Source organism: Hyposmocoma kahamanoa, unplaced genomic scaffold, assembly GCF_003589595.1.
Source record: "Hyposmocoma kahamanoa isolate Upper Pololo Valley unplaced genomic scaffold, ASM358959v1 103, whole genome shotgun sequence".
In the NCBI taxonomy this organism is placed as follows: Eukaryota; Metazoa; Arthropoda; class Insecta; order Lepidoptera; family Cosmopterigidae; genus Hyposmocoma; species Hyposmocoma kahamanoa.
In genome coordinates this window covers 4,301,560-4,318,317 of record NW_020653344.1, presented here as the reverse complement: position 1 = coordinate 4,318,317, position 16,758 = coordinate 4,301,560, and the positions used below count along the sequence as shown (strand labels likewise).

Here is a 16,758-nt window from a genome sequence, read left to right as displayed (position 1 = left end):
TGGCTTATTTTTCAAAAATTGAACAATTGGCTTATTTTTCAAAAATTAAACTTAAAAGTTCCCTAGTGTACGTTTGCTATTCACAAAGCGTCAGGCGCACAAAACATGTGACGTTCTTCTATGCTTGAGGGGCTGTAAAATTTGAACCATTAGGACACCACGGCTTTGTAGATACTTAAGTTAAAATTTTCGACATTACCTTATAGTGACTTGCTACATAGATAGACACCAATCTATGCAAGAACGCTTCAGCAGCTTTGTGGTAACAGAACAGGGCATCCCTGTTCACCCGGTAGAGGTCGCAGGCCGCGGGGGGTGGGGCTCCAACCCCAACAGACGGAGGGGGTGCTTCTAGGCACAGTAACGAGTTCAGCCATGCCTCTACGGGATCGTTGGCACGGTAACGAATTGGTTCTTCCAGTTTTATCTAGAAATTAAACACATTACTTCAAATTTAACCTATATTATATTATAAACTGCCTTCGTCGCCGGACGGTTACCAAGCTGGTTTGCCACGCACAGGTCGCGGATTCTATTCCCGAAAATATTTAAAAATATTTGTATGGCCTACATTTATTTCTCTCGTGAGTTTGGGTGTAATTTATGGTTGTTTGTGTGTGTCCATACGATACAGGGTTTCCCTCACAGAACAATAAATACAGTAGAAGTGATTAGTTAGCGAGTGACGCGTGCCAACTACAGGTCTCGAAAGTTGTACTTGAGCTGTCCGACATTTTCGCTTTGTATGGTATGGTTGTGTCATTCGTTCGCGCAAATTCTCTAAAATCATAGAAAACTGTTTTGGAGTGCAAAAATGACAGCTGCACCAAATATATTACCCGAAATAGTATTTCAAATCATCGGTAAATCTTACTATAATAAATTTTTAATTTTCTGTTTATCTATTCGTTCAGGTGTTAATCGTTCGTCGTAGTCCAGCTACCGGCCGCTTTATGGCAGCACGTTGATTGAAATTTCAATATAATATCAAAACGTCATAACTTGTAATAATAGGTATTGATGGCCTTGAAACATCAACGATATGCCAACAGGGTAAAGTGTAAATTATATTCACAATCTAGAATTTGTTATTACTTTTTAAATTTGAAACTACGACCAATCAATATCAAGATTTTGTAATGTTTCAAATTAAGAATGTGTGAATTTTGGCGACAACGGTAATCGATGCATAAGGCACTTCCATTGATTTTTTTTCTCCCTTGGTCTGTACAATCAGTTAGGAGAAGTTGTCTGCTCGCGTCTGAGGTTTAGTCCACACTGCCTTCGTCGTCCTTTGTCCAAAAGAAAGTCGGTCTAATTTCGAAATCCTGTCAGTCTAGTCCGTCTTTGTGGTCTGTCAGTCAGGTCCATGGAGGCTGGACGCTAGGTCATCCATGGAGGCCGGACGTGACAAAACTAGTGGAGTAATTTCACAAAAAACAATAAAATATCATAGTAGTAAAATATCATGATATTCAATAACCTTAATATTACAGTTCTGTTAATAAAAGGAGAAAGTACAATACTTACAGGAGGCGGTGCTTTATGTTCTGTTTGCAATTGAGCGAATAACTTCAAACTCAACGCGCGCCCTGTGCCTTCGTACCCTGACACGGTAGAAGACAGCAAGGCTAAAGGTGCTTTTTGTGCGCAGGCTGCCACGTGAACTAGAGGTATAGCTGCTGCTTCGTCTACGAGAACTAAATCTGCAGCTGCGAGGAGTGAGTGATCATCCGGGGTTATATACTAGAAATGGAACGATTGTATGTTTTACAGCTGATGTCAAAGCTCACAAGGTTTATTGTTTTTTTAGACGAGACGAACAAGTCGTGCGCCTGGTAAGCTGTACGACTGTCCATAACAGTTGCAGTGCCACTCAGCTTTAAATCACAAAGATCTGAGGGGCACTGCCACTGCGCTTATCACCCTGAGACATAAGTTGACAAGTCCCAAAAGTAAACTATACAATACAGTGCAATGAGTAAATTACTTAATAATAAGTAGATAGATTTCATTTGATATGTTACCTTTTTGATCTATTAGAAAAATAATACATTTTCTTTGATCATTTTGATAAATAAGCGACAAATTGCTCTTTCTGTTTGTTCAGCATAATAAAAGTTACATTTATTTCATTCTCCTGTTTTTAAGTGTGGCTTATTCGGCCCAATACTGAATAGTAATCGAATAATCGTTGCAAGTTTACTAAAGTAACATACCTAAGTAAAAATAATAATATCTGTTTCCGTGGTCGAACGGTTACCATGCTGGTCTCCCACCCGGAGTCCCGGGTTCGATATATGAGAATTCGAGAAATATTTATATGGTCTACGTTTATTTATCTCGTGCGTTTAGGTGTAATTTGTGGTTGTCTATCCAGTTGTGTGTCCATGCCACCCGCGATACAGGGCTTCCCTAATGCGGAGTTTACCAGTGTGCAAAAAAAAAACAAAAAAATCACTCGCTCACCTGAACAGTCTGCCTCGAATTTCTAGCAATGTTGATTCTGACAATCGCCTTCTTGAAATCAGGGTTTGTCGACCTCACGATGTTATAATCAATATGTTCCTGATAGAGACATGCGTCGAGGCCTTTTAGCACAAACTCGAACAACGTGATCAAGTTTTCTGGGTGTGGTGAAGTTACGTATATGTTAACGTAGCCCAGGGCGACTGCAGCAGAAACTGCGAGACCGAGGCAGGCAGATTTACCTCGACCACGGGCGGCTGTAAGACAGTGGGGTGGTCTGTAATAGACACAGTAAGTTAGTCAATCTGCACACAAGATGACAGGTAAGCGAAAGACAACCCGTTTTTTCCGGCTCGAGCTGTTAACAGACTGACTGCGGCTATTGGCATTATTATGCAGGCCATACATGCTACGATATACCGAAGAGGTCTACCTGTGCAGTTTTGTGTACCTGCGTAAGCGATCGGCGCAAGATCGATAATATATTCTTTTGAGTGATACCGTACGGTGAACCTGTGCATATGTGCGTGTACTATAGTCGCCTGCGCAGGTCACGCCATTTGATTCCTAGTTACGGTATAGCGTAGTCGTCGTTCGCATCGTACTACAGGAATCATCGCATCGTCATCGTCTTCAATCGATGCCATATCGAAATTAACTAAAGACCTCACCGTAATACAGGATAGTCCCACATACGTTACGACAAGCGGCCTACCTGCACAGGTATGCTTGCACAGGTAGACCGACATACCGTACTGCACAGATATACCGTAGCGTGTATGACCGGCATTAAGATATATGATTATTTTTTTCCATATAAGTCATCTATCGCTTACGACTGCTGCCTGTTGATATGGTGACTTACAGTACATTCGAAATTTCTTTTTCCAAAAACGCTTGACTTTATATTGCAACTGTAATGGTATGTAAATTTTATTGAGTGAGACTGTTGATATTTATACATAATAGATTCCGCTTTTATAATTTTTATATATAATATAGGCGGAAATCCAAGTTAACTAAATCGGAAATAAATTAATTTGCTACTCTAAGTAGGTTAAATCGTGCAAAATAAATTTCTTCGGCCGAACGTCGAGCAATCAACTCTTCAGTTGAGTCCAGGGAAGTACTGCCCTATTACCTATTTCTACCGCAAAACGGTAATGTGAGCAATTGCACGTTTCGATTTTGAAGGGTAAGCGTGATAGTGAAATTACAGGAACATGAAACTTGTCAACTTATGCCTCAGGGTGCCGGGCGCAGTGGCAGTGCGCCTCAGATCTTTGCGGTTTAAAGCTCTGAGTAGCGATGCAACTGTTACGAACAGGCGTGTCGCTTACCACCAGGCCCACAGACTTGTACGTCTTGTCACTTGGTGTTATAAAAAAAAGGGTTGCCCCGTAGAGAGGCGAAACACGTGTAGGGTATATTTTTGGTGGTGGTGCTTGTGACTGTACGGTCATACAGATACGGTCAGAACAAGGGATACATTTTTGAAAATATTTTTTTAACGGAATACTACTCCCATAGTTAGTTCTCACTTAAGGGCAGTGGCTGCCGCTTCAAAATTCTACAATTTATCAGAGATTTCGAAACTTTATAAATCTAGTAACGCACATCTAGTCTGGTTTGTGACCAGCTAAGAAACTTTTAAAACACTTTAACCAATTCAAAACGTAGCAAGTATTTGACGCTTGCTACGTTTTAAAGTAGTTAGTGCATTACCAGGTATGTCAAATGGCAATTACTGGATAATTAACTTTACTGATACGGAAAATCTTAGGCGTTTTATTAGTTAAATAGTCAAACAAAATTTAATTTTATTCCGAATTTTCTAATGCAATAATTAAGAGTGGTTACACACGGCGACTCTTAGCAGCAATGTAAACGCGCTTTCGTGAAACGCGTGATTGCATCGCTACACTTGCGATTTGTAGGCATTTGCGATCGATATGCATCGATACAATCGCCTATAAATTCCAAGTGTAACGCTGGAATCGCGCGTTTGGATTTTTTTTATTCAAATGTAAGTGTGCATTTGACCTCCATCTCACGTGATGGAAAGTGACGTCTCAGCTTTTCAAGGTCGCCTTGAAAAGGTCCAAGTTATAACGTTCAGGGAACAAGTCTGCAGGCAGGGAATTCCACTCCATAGCCGTTCGCCATATAAATGTGGAAGCGTAACGCTTCGTGCGAATTTTTGGAATATCCACAACATAAGGGTGGACTCCAAGCCTACGCCTAGATGATGAAAAGATGAGGAAAGGGGTAGGCGAAATTAAATCGTGTAATTCCATCGCACACTCTCCGTGATATATCCTGTAAAATACCGATAAGCAGGCAACTTCACAACACTCTGCTTCGCTTGTATCGATAAAGTCGCGCGCATGCATGGTTTGCGATGCTGCTTAAAATTGCACGTGTGTAAAGGTAGACAATTAGTGACTGCATTGCTACCGCATCGCGAATGCATCGTTGCTAAAAGTCGACGTGTGTAATCGCTCTAAATAATCCAAATATCAAGCAAATGCTTATACTGTGTTTTGATTCTGGCTACTACAGTAACTTCACTTATGTGTACACAAATATTTCAAATTTGTAATATATACGTTGTGACAATTTTTGAGACATGAATATATTCGTTGATTAGTACGCTACTTAATATTATTACTTTTTTATAGTCTGTCTTTTTTTGAAAACGGAGTGAAATGATATTCGCAGAATTGCCAGTTTTCATAAAATTTGAAATAGTCATGCAACTGTTGTCAACAGTTTTATCGATAGATTGTGAAAGAAGGTAAAATCTTGCGAAAAATGTCTGAATAGTGAATATTACGAGTTTTTAACGTTATACATTTGAATAAGAACAGGCGGATTTGATTATTTGTATTTAAATAAAAATTAAAAGCTTTAAAATATATCTCCTCCTTTAATTTATAGACATAGTTGCAGATGCAGTGTATGTATGTATGGACTTACAAAAATTGACAATGCAAATGAATCTGTGCCCAACAATTGAACAAATTAATTTACTTCCATTTTTCTTGTTTTAAACAAACGGAAATGGGAACATTTCTACAACGTCGTCTCTGATTGGTAGAACGAGAGTCATCACGTGATGCGCAGCTAATGAAATTGAGTCCGAATGACGTGATATAAGACATGAGAAAAACTAACCTGGACTGCTTGTCAGCGAGCGTATTGATAAGCGCTACTAAGGCAGTGGCTTGGTCGAAAGTTCGGCACAGAGCGACTAAAGGCCCAGCTGGCGGAGAGTCCGACAGGGACTGTATTAGTTCCGTTAGTTTAGGGTTTATACGCTGAAATTAAACAAAAATTTAGTTTGCATGTGCGGCAATCTTATTAGTTCTGTAGTAAAAAATAGTTATTTTAAAGAATGTTTGTAAAAATACAATACAATACAAAAATAAATTTTCAAAGTCCTCGTCAAAAAAATCTTTATTTCATAGTTAAGCAAATTACGCTTAAAATAGACATATTGGTTAAACTCTACTGATTTTATTCTAGTATAAGACAGAAACGTAATAAACTTTTATACAGGTATCTTGTACTGGAATATGGTAAATAATTAATAAAGAAAATATATATATATATATATATATACATATATATCATATATATTTCATGACCTCTGCGGTCGAGACGCTTGCATTGCACTGGTTTTCACAGTGCTATCTCTGAGCTTTCGGGTTCGATACTAAGTTTTCAATATTCTCTTGAGTCTGGATCTTGTTGTGGTACCATAGTTGTTTCCGATTTCCATAACAAAAGTGCTTTAGTTCTTACTTTAGGACCTGAGCAACGTATGTAATGTTGTCTAATATTTATTTCTTTAAAACATCTTCTTAGGGTGCGTGCAGATCTGACAACTGCGCCTGTTTGCGAAAGGCTCGCGAGCTGCACACGTGCTGCATTACGCATCGCGATCTGTGCTCTCGCGCCACAATTATATTAACATGTATTTGGAAATGAATGAAAATAGTTCTTATTTCTTTTTCTCGAAACTTAGAGTTAACGATTAGATCTTCCTAGTAGGTATTATCTACCTGTATTAGGAAGGCCTGCCCTTCCAATATTCTTTAGTATGCAGAAATAAACCTGAATTAGTTGCTATAATGTACTAAAAATTATTACAAAAGCACAAACTATATCTAACATCACCCATAAAGGTGTTCCCAAGATAATAAAAACACTAAAAATAATAATAATAATATGGGTATTTAAATGCACGCATACAGTACGCGTGCAGCACGTAAGTTAAGGATGCTGCCTCAATATCCTCTTAGTTAGTTTGCACCTTGCGTAACTTTATTTATTAAATTGTAGAATTGCAACTTTTAGCACATTCGTAGTTATTATTATTATTAGGGTGGCTTCATTCAGGGCCTATACATCCGCTCATCACTGCGACCATTGACTGATATATTGTGATCACCACTAATTACAGTGCTGAGCAAAGGCCGACAGCATTGAAGAACTGCAGGACTTTCCTGGCTCCGACGGATTTAATGTCCTCTGGTTGTGGCATGCGCCTGCCCAGTATTGAACTTCGTACGCCGTTCGTGAATGAGTAGATGAACAGGAGTTTCATCCACCTTGTGACAGAATCTACATTCTCTATTCTCTCTCTGTCCAATTGTTGTCATGTGCTTGTTTAAGACATTTGCTGTTACTTTAATTAGTATATAAGCTTCATTGTAGTAATACTCGAGGTTCTTCTTGTACAAGACTTCGGACTATACATTAAACTAGCTCCCGTAACGCGCAGCGTACTGCAGCGCGTTTGCAGCATATTCACCAGATCTGTACGCATCCTTAAGAAACATGTTCCAGCATCATTATCCAAAAGAGACTTTAATCTTTATTATTACCTCAGGCACAGCATCAACGGGTTCAACTTGAGCAGTCTTGGAGGAGATCGGTAGTACTGCCAATGTATCGTCCAATACGAGGCAGCGGGCGTTGTCCGCCAGTGATAATAGAAACCGCTCGTTGAAACGGTTCACCACGTTATTGTGAGCTTCTGTTTTGAACCTGGGACAATAACTTTGTTTTTAATATCTATTTGTGCCGCCAAGCAGTAATGTGAGCATTACTGTCTTTAACTGCCTTCGTGGCCGAACGGTTACCATGCCGGACTGCCACGCAGAGGTCCCAGGTTCGATTCCCGGGCCGGGAGAAATAGTTGTATGGCCTACAATTATTTGTCTCGTGAGTTTGGGTGTAATTTGTGATAGTCTATGTGTGTGTCCTTGGCACCCGCGACACAGGGTTTTCCTTAGTGCGGGGATATGTTGAGTGTGTGTGTGTACTGCGTTACGGTTTAGAAGGGTAAGGGCGCTGGTGAAACTACAGGCACATGGGCCTTATTAACTTATAGCTCAGGGTGACGGGCGCAGTGGCAGTGCCAATAAGATCTTTGCAATTTAAAACTCCGAATGACACTAGGGGTCGTATTTTAGAACTCTACTCAATGCTCAAGTCAGGATTTGAGTGGTTTAAAGCACTCGAAATCATACTCAAGTCCCTGCCATTAGGGTTGTATTTCCAGTACTTGTATTGCCAGTGCAATCCTGACTTGAGCATTGAGTAGAGTTCTAGAATACGACCCTGCAACTGTTAGGGATAGGCATGTCGCTTACGACCAGACACGACTTGCTCGTCCCGTCACTTGGTATTATAAAAAAATTGTATATTTTGTAACCGTTGCCATCAGTCTTTGAATCAGAAACAAATCTGTACTATAATTTATTGCAGTTTGGAAAACAGAGTAATATGACTCTCTTCTTCCTTAGTCATTACTCGGATGATTGTGTCCTACAAATTCCACTTTTGAGTATGCTTGACTTTTGCAAACGACTAAAGCCACCCAGATGCTTTTCTTCAACCAAAGATCTTTCCAATACATTTATATGTAGTGACAGCTGTGGACATACTTTTCTTTGCATGTCAGTATCCCCCGGTTTATAGTTATAACAAAAAAAGGTAAAATGGTGTACTAAAGACCATAGCCTCGTCTTGGTCTGTAAGAGGCCAGGAAATACATCTTGATACAATAAATATTTAAATATAATTAATTGTGACTCAGAATGGAAGAGAGTGATTGGAAGCATTTGAGATGTGGTGCTAGAGAAGAATGAAGGGAACTAGTTGGACAGAAAGAAATACCGGTGTTAAGAACAGTGCTAGAAAAGAGAAATTAGTTCATAAAATTCTGGAATATGCCAAGAGTACTAACGTTGTCTCAATTTGGTATACACATGATTGAGGATGTCATTAAAAAAAACAGATAAAAAGTATGAATAACGACAAAGAGATTGAGTAGAACAATTTATGCTATATAAAGAATAGAATTAGGGTATATCAGTATCACAACAATTGGGAACCCCTACTTTTGGGAGATACTACGGCTCACAACATTAGGAGATGGACAAGGGCGTAAGCGACATTTCGTAGATTTTTCTGGGGAGCATATTATAGGTTTTAACAACTGTTTTATAATATTTACGTCAAGTTAATCAATGCTAAAACTTAAATTTAATTAAAACCCAAGTTGAATTTTAAAACAGGATGTAAATATTTTACAACATTTGTTAATGTATGTTGTTTAGGCCCTTTTCACAAAACTTCGATGATGTGTAAAGTAAACATAAGCCAAACCTCGAATGGACGTCCATAGTGATTGAATGCAACTGTCGTAATGAATCCATACTCTTAAGCAGAAAGATGATTAATCCACCCCCTTCCACAGTCTCGACTGTACGGGCCATCAGGTTAGGCGTAAGAGCTTCAAAATCCTATGAAAAATATATTTAAAATTAACAAATTATTAAGGTTCAGACTTAGGTGTGACAATAAATAAATTTACATAGTTCTTTGTTATCATAAGTAAATAATGAGCTGCAATTTGATGAGACCTTAAGGCCGTTCGGGCGTCACCGTGTCCATTTGGGCGTCGGCGCCACCGTTTAGTCATTATCTCGGATAGGAGGTACGAAATTGTGACTTTCAGAGTTGTTGCCATAATAAATTGCGTACTCACTCGATCGGAAACCTGCAGGATGCAGATTCATTGCCAACCTGTACTAAATCATTGAATGATTACCAAATGAGGTGCATCATACGAACCAATGCGAAATGCATAACATATTTTCAGCTCTTGTGTTCATAAATGTACACCTTTAAGTTTGGCTTAATGCGATTCCGTATTAATAAGTATGGTGACTCCCATGAAGTACACTGTATTCATGCACACCTGTAAAACACAAACTCCATAAGTCTGTCCCAGCATGGCATAGCTCTCCGAGTAATACCGCCCATGTATCGTGGTTGCTACCCTGAATGCATCAAATAGAGATTCTTCTGATACTTCTAATTTGCCGGCTGCTATTTTCTTTGCTCTTTTCCTTCCATGGCTGAAAAAATAATACAAACAATGTTTTGAATAAAAATCCAATAATCAACTTCTAAGCTTAATTGAATAGAAAATGCTTGCAGATATGGTTGAATTCACAAAGTAAATATACCTGTAAAGATTTTTAATTTCACGTTGTAAATTCTATCATACATGACTAGAATATAAGAATCATTTATTTCACATTATCAATGTCACAATATTACAATTAAAAATACAATGTCAAGAGATAATATGATCATCACTAATCAGGTTACACAATAATGAATTTAAAATAAAGTAGTATAACTACTGCCTGTCGAAGTACAATGAAGTCAAGTAAAACAAAATTACAATTGAATATAATAGAATCATTTATTTCATATTATCAATGTCACAATTAAAAATACAATGTCAAGGGACAATATGATTGTCACTAACGCAAGCAATAATAATTAATATAAAATAAAGTAGTATAACTACTGCTTGTCTAAATACAACGAAGTCAAGTAAAACAAAATTACAATTGTTAAGAAAGATACTCATGGCCACTGTAGAATTAATTATTTAGTAAAGCGAGTTTTAGTCAGGCAATAAACGTTTTGTGGTTTGTAACACTTTTCATTTTCATGTGTGTTCTATTTCACACAAGATGAAACATCTATAATGTTTAACTAATTTGGGTTGCTGGAAAATTAACATTTAGAATAAAATTAAATCAAAACAGAAATGCGCTTAAAATAATAATTTCAAAGAGAGCAGGCCTACGTAAAATACATTTATTACTGAATCAATACTTTAATTATTTATTCTTAAATAAATTTTTGTACATTTGGGGTTCTTGTTTTATATTCAGTGTATTATTTCTTTATTTAATGCCATCTACAGTCATATTCGTTAGTACATTTACATTCCTTACTTGGTAAACAGAGTTTGGTATAGTTTTCAAAAGTTGCAACAGCCAATAAAGTTACAAAACTTTTAATATCAATGAAAAACAAATAAAACTTACTTGCTAATGGCTTCGTCTTTATTTTTGTAGCACCACAATACGGTTGGTCGAGCCTTCACCGTAGATTTCACCAACATGTCGTAAAGAATTGGCACCTAAAGAATTACAGATTTCATTGAATTTCCCGCGCATATAGTTGTAACCGTTTACACTAAGCAAATAGAATGTTTGTTTTAATGAAATTAGGCCATATTAATAAGTATAAAATGTCCAAATTATTAATAAATTGCGAAAACAACTTACTTGATCTCTACTTTTATCGCCGACCAATAAAAACATGGTTCGGTGTCCCAGCTTGACTCCATTCTCTATCATGACCCTTACACGATTATCTATTTTCTTTTTCACCATTTTCACGGTATAAAGCAAAGCTGATAATCACCGAAAAATACAACTTTAGTTTCAAACACAACTTTACAACCTTAAAAATCACACGTTGAGATGACAGCACAGCCGTGTTGCCAGGTCAAATCTGAAAAAGTCCGAAGACATCGCACTCAAAAAACAGGAGATTGTGAAAAAAATAGTAGATGCTGAACTTCAAATACTTTTAATCGAGTTTCTTCAAACATTGATTGGTCATTTTCATTTTTACATTATTTCCCAAAGAAAAAAGCGTGTAATGTTTTAGAAGTTATCATACAATCTTGATAAATTGTATTTTTATTACCCCTAGCGAGAATCTCAATGTTATGTTTGACAGCTGTCATTCCAATGCAAATATTAACGTTATCGTCGCTTGTCATATCATTTTCTCAAACTCGTACCTAACTTAAGCACGAAGTAACTGAAATGCAAAAATTGCATATTATCATATTTTCTTCGTTTTCACCCACATTTGGCTTTCACCGATTTTTGAAGTTATGCATTCAAATTAACAACCTTAATGAGAAATTGTAAAAATTCGGAAGTTTTTTCAACTCCTGAATAGTCACTCTCCATAAGATATATTATTTGAGAAAGCAAGACGTCGATATACTGTACCGTTTTGGGTTAGGGCGCGTTCCCACTAGTCATGACAACAGATTGTCGTGCAGTTTACATTGTCGTGCCTTGTATATTTAAATGAAGTTGTTCATATATAGCACGACACGATTAACTGTCGTTCACGATTTTTTAACGTTGCAACGGCAAACTGCCGTCACAGTGGAAATAGCTAGAACGACTGTCGTCAGACGATAAAAAAACGTCACGATAGAAACGTGACGACAGATTGTCGCTGCTCCTATAGTCGTCACGTTTTATTTATCGCTGTCCACACGTATTCTGCTCCCTGCCCTCCCCTCTCGTACCCCGCACCCTCTGCTCGCTTTGCAGTAGCGTTGGGTCGTAGTCAGAGATGGGCAAGGAGGCTGTCGTGTAACGATAAATTGTCGTCACGATCTAGTGGAACAGCTAGTCACGACAGTCGTTCAACGATAAAAAATCGTCCACGACAAATAGTCGTGATATGGGAACAGGCTAGACACGACAGTCGTCCAACGATAATAAAACGTGACGACATAGTGGGAACGCGTCCTTAGGGACAGTATAGCGGGTATGAGCCAATGAGTACCTTCATATACTTTTAACCTTTATTGGTTATTTTTTATTTTATCTTCTATACATAGTTATAAGCTTTATTATCTGAAAATATAAATAAGGTCATACTTAATAGCAATAAGAATTAATAAGAGTAACATTTTTTCAGCATACTAGTCTGTAAAAAAAACAAATCCACAATTAATTAGTAAAATTAGCTAAAAGTATTGAAATTAATAATAGTGTTATAAAATCAGTAGAAGTGAGAAACAAACTAACATACTTCATGCACATGTTAAATTACTAAATGCTGATCTTTTTAAATACAGTGGATTTTCGTTAATTTCTTTTACGATAGACGTCTGCCAATGGATAACCATTCCTATCGAACAAAAACTGACTTTTTATTTTTTAATTCATTGTAATTAACACTATTTAGAAATTAACCAATTTATTATTTCAATTTTAATATTCGTAATAAAAAATATTTCATTTAAGTATTAAAGTAATAGTATTATAAATAATGGCAATAAATTATTCACACTTCTGCTTAAAAGTATTCGTGTACATATTTAAGTACATATTTAACAAATAAAATAAAAAAATCGACTAAACAAAGAGGACAGCTAAAGGTTGTTCATCCCCGAAACATTGCCAATAGGATAAAAAATCCTTTCACAGGAAATACTTTTTTGAGATTATCTTATTAAAAATGGCGTTTGAAATAAAAAAATATAATTTGATAATATTTTGTACATACATGCACACAATTTAAAAACATCTTGCTTTAATTTTTCACCCTTTTCACTGTTCCAACATTCGTAAAATATTTTTTTGTAATAATCACCTTTGTTTACGTTTTTGGACTTTGATTTCATTTCAGAGTTTAGTTAAAATTCGGAAAACTACCCAACAGTAAGTAATTACCTCACTTGGAATAGGAAAATGTTATGTTATTATTATAAACATGTTGGGAATCGCACGGATTTTTTTTTTATATTATATTTATAATCTAAGTGACTGGCTTTCTCAAGAGGTTCGCTCTGGACCTTTTGGAGGGAAAAGTGTCGTTTTTAATTTGACTTTCAATTATTTTGTGAAATCTAGTTTAAAGTGGAATAGGATAGTGCTATTGTGCCTTAATCGAAGATTAAAACACGAAATTATGTGAATCTCGAACTAAAATACCCGTATCGGTCCGTTCTAAGGAATCCCGAGTCAATCCAAGCACGCCGCCTCAAATTGCCTACCCTCTTTGTGGCGGCCATATTTACAGAAAAACTTATTTCTTTATGTTTCTAATTATGTTTTCGGCTGAAGGACTTTATTTCCATGGCCAGAAATAAATTAAAAAAAAAAAAAAAAAAAGCTTTCTCAAGATGTCAAGCAGCGTCTGTCGATGTCGGCTGTCACTGTCAAAAGTTCCGTAAACCCGAAGCGCAAGCCTATTTCTTAAATTGAACGCTTTTCTGTATTTCCTAGTTAAATTATGAAAGTAACGATATGTAGTGTGCTTTTTCCGCTAATTTGCTTATAGCTGTATAATTTTTGCCTCGCGAGAACAACTAACGCGTGAGATACTTGTGATTCTAGTTCACAGTTATTTATCGGCTCAAAAATGGCCAAATCCCAAATAAATACTAAATCTAGCAACTATCAGAGGGATAAAGAAACGTTTTTGAAGGACCTGAAGCAATTCAATGATAGTAAAAAGTGTGTATAGTTTATGTTTTGTATATGTTCCTTTGGCGCGTTTTCGTATACATAGTAGTTACGATATGGGTTAATTTAGGCATAGTCTTTATTAAATCATCGTCGTTGGCTAACATAAACCGTGTTATCTTATTTTTCTGACAGAAATATAAAAAAATCTTATTAACAGATATATTAAATATATTATTTTTCTAATTATGTCGTATTTTTAAATTTTAGCATACCATTTAAGACTCCAACAGTTAATGGGGTGGAAATAGATTTGTACCATTTCTACACATTGGTGCAGCAGCGAGGAGGTCTTAGTAAGGTATGTGTTCCTCAATTATTTTTATAAAATATTTGAACAGTGTAAAATTATTATAGTTTTTAATTTACCATTACTTCTTAATAAATTTCCAAGTGATGTGCTTGATAAACGTCTAGGTAAGCCAGGAAAATGTTAACCAATTCTTAAATCAATGCATTTATTAAATTGTGAAGTTTAATACTTGTAGTGTAATTTGCAAATATTAGATATTGATTCTTTTGTTAGACACCTGATAGCATGTGATGGCAGCAATACATAAATCTTTTAATGGTTTTTATTCACAGTTTTTTGTGTTTCTTTTCTGTAAATTTTTTACTTGTTGATATAACAAAATAAAAAATAAAAAACAAAAATTGGAATCACAAATAAAACATTTATTCTGCAGTGAAAGGGATTCGATACAACACTGTTCAACTGCATCCATTGCGAAAGCTCTGGTTTGTGGACAGTACACTTTCTAGAAATGCATTGGGCTTGGCTTTTAGACTACATACTGGCCACCTTGCCTTAAATAAGTTCTACCGTCTAATAAAAAGAGCGGAATTTCCACTATGTAAATTCTGTAACAAACTTGAAGATATGCTACATTTAATGGAATGTGGCCATTATGTGGCTCTGAGAAGCCAATTTCAATTAGGGGATATTTGGTAGGTTGGGGAGTTAAATGTCGTGTTGCGTGAACCGTTGGCGAAGAGGGCTAAAACTCTATACTCATATGTGACGTCTTGTCTCTCACTACAAGGCGACACGATATAGTAGAATAATATAATCCACAGGGATTGACACCCAAGTGTTACAAGCCTTATTAAAAATAAGATTATAAAAAAAATATTTTTCCAAACTATAATGAATCATTATACCGTGGTAAGAAACCTGTTACTAGTGATAATCATTTATAATGAATCAATTGTTGATATGTTATAAATTATTCTCAATTTACAATTACAAATTTGACATCCTTGGTGACCTTACAATTTGCACTGTGGGCTTTACTATAAATGATTTCTTTTTGAAAATATAACTTTTTGTTGTCCATGTTTCAATTCTATTACCAGGGGGCCTACCATAACCTTTCCAAAAACAATCTTGTTTCAATGTAAGCTTAAAGTAAGCTTATTATAATATTACTCATGTTCGTACCATGACCAACCTGTCAACCATGTAATGTATTATTGCAAAAGTGATTGAAAGAACGAAAGATTTCCCAATATTGTCTATTCCTTACTAAAAATAGGAAAGAGATAAAGCTATGTGAACTATATAATGCTATCTCTTTATTTCTTGATGTTCCAAATCGTCTTATTGTAGTATAATGTTTAAGTATTTAATGTTATTTACATTCATATAACTTTTACTGTTAAAAAAGAAAAGTATGTAATAATAAAATCTATTAAAATTATGTTATTTTCATAAATTATTCCGCATTTTCATGAAGAAAAACAAATAAAACAAGCTGAATCTTGATAGTCACGTTGTGAATTCGGAATTGTAGTCTAGTGTCAACTGTTAGTTTCGCCAAGGAGCGCTGGCGCTAAAATGGCGCTGTCATAATTTTACGAAATAAACATGGCGTATTTTTACTTAACGAGAAATTATTTCCTATGTGCTATTATATAAAAAATAAACAAAATATTAAAGAGATATATGGAAATAAATAAGTTCAACCTAACTTAATCATTACAAATCAATATTAAGACAATAAAACTGAAAATAATATTGTTTCTTTTGCATCCGTGTAACTATTTTAAGATTGCTAAATTTGACATAAGAGCAATATTACTTTAATGTTAAAGTCGTGTTATAGTACGAACTGAGTGAATGAATATGAACAAAGCTGCCAATAAAACATCATAGTTTTAACATCACAATAAGCTTGCTTTAAGCGCGTTATGGTACGAAAAGTCAATGTAACGTTAAAGTAATATTGTTTCAAGAGGTTGTGGTAGCCCCCCAGAACTTTATGAAAAAGAATTTTTTTGATAATTTTTTGTTAGCTCTTGCATGCTTAATCAAATATTTTTTAGTATGATCACAATCTACAAGAAAATGTACACAATTTTATTATGGAATACTATTAATGAAGTTTTGTGTCTGGCGACTAATCCCACAAAAATTATGTATTTTTTTTTATATAAATTTGTTATAGAAATGGATATATTCATAATTTTTAGGAGTATGTTTTTACACTATGGACAAGTAGATGATTTTTTAAATTAATTATGAAAATATCGAGCTTTTGAGTTTTTGCAAATGTTACCCATCTTTTCAGATTTAAATTGTATATTTCTTTTTCCAAACGTTTTCGGTTCTTTATAGGTC

The 16,758-nt window shown here is 35.7% G+C and overlaps 2 protein-coding genes across 10 annotated transcripts in view; one reads left to right on the top strand and one right to left on the bottom strand.

Moving 5' to 3' along the window:
* LOC113238286 (RNA cytidine acetyltransferase) overlaps positions 1-11,314 on the bottom strand; it is a 32,014-nt gene extending 20,700 nt beyond the window's left edge. Inside the window, exons 1-9 of the mRNA XM_026475126.1 lie at positions 11,139-11,314; positions 10,896-10,990; positions 9,746-9,905; positions 9,151-9,287; positions 7,362-7,524; positions 5,647-5,789; positions 2,470-2,746; positions 1,531-1,746; positions 200-427 (exon numbers count right to left, since the gene is read on the bottom strand). Of these exons, the coding sequence (XP_026330911.1) occupies positions 200-427; positions 1,531-1,746; positions 2,470-2,746; positions 5,647-5,789; positions 7,362-7,524; positions 9,151-9,287; positions 9,746-9,905; positions 10,896-10,990; positions 11,139-11,246 (1,527 nt within the window). The 5' untranslated portion in view covers positions 11,247-11,314. The remainder of the gene's footprint in view (positions 1-199; positions 428-1,530; positions 1,747-2,469; positions 2,747-5,646; positions 5,790-7,361; positions 7,525-9,150; positions 9,288-9,745; positions 9,906-10,895; positions 10,991-11,138) is intronic.
* Positions 11,315-13,846: 2,532 nt separating this feature from the next.
* Positions 13,847-16,758, top strand: part of LOC113238117 (AT-rich interactive domain-containing protein 2-like) — a 73,872-nt gene continuing 70,960 nt past the window's right edge. For all 9 annotated transcript variants that reach the window (XM_026474858.1, XM_026474866.1, XM_026474874.1 and 6 more), the window contains exons 1-2: positions 13,847-14,129; positions 14,349-14,439. In XM_026474858.1, the coding sequence (XP_026330643.1) occupies positions 14,035-14,129; positions 14,349-14,439 (186 nt within the window). In that variant the 5' untranslated portion in view covers positions 13,847-14,034. The remainder of the gene's footprint in view (positions 14,130-14,348; positions 14,440-16,758) is intronic.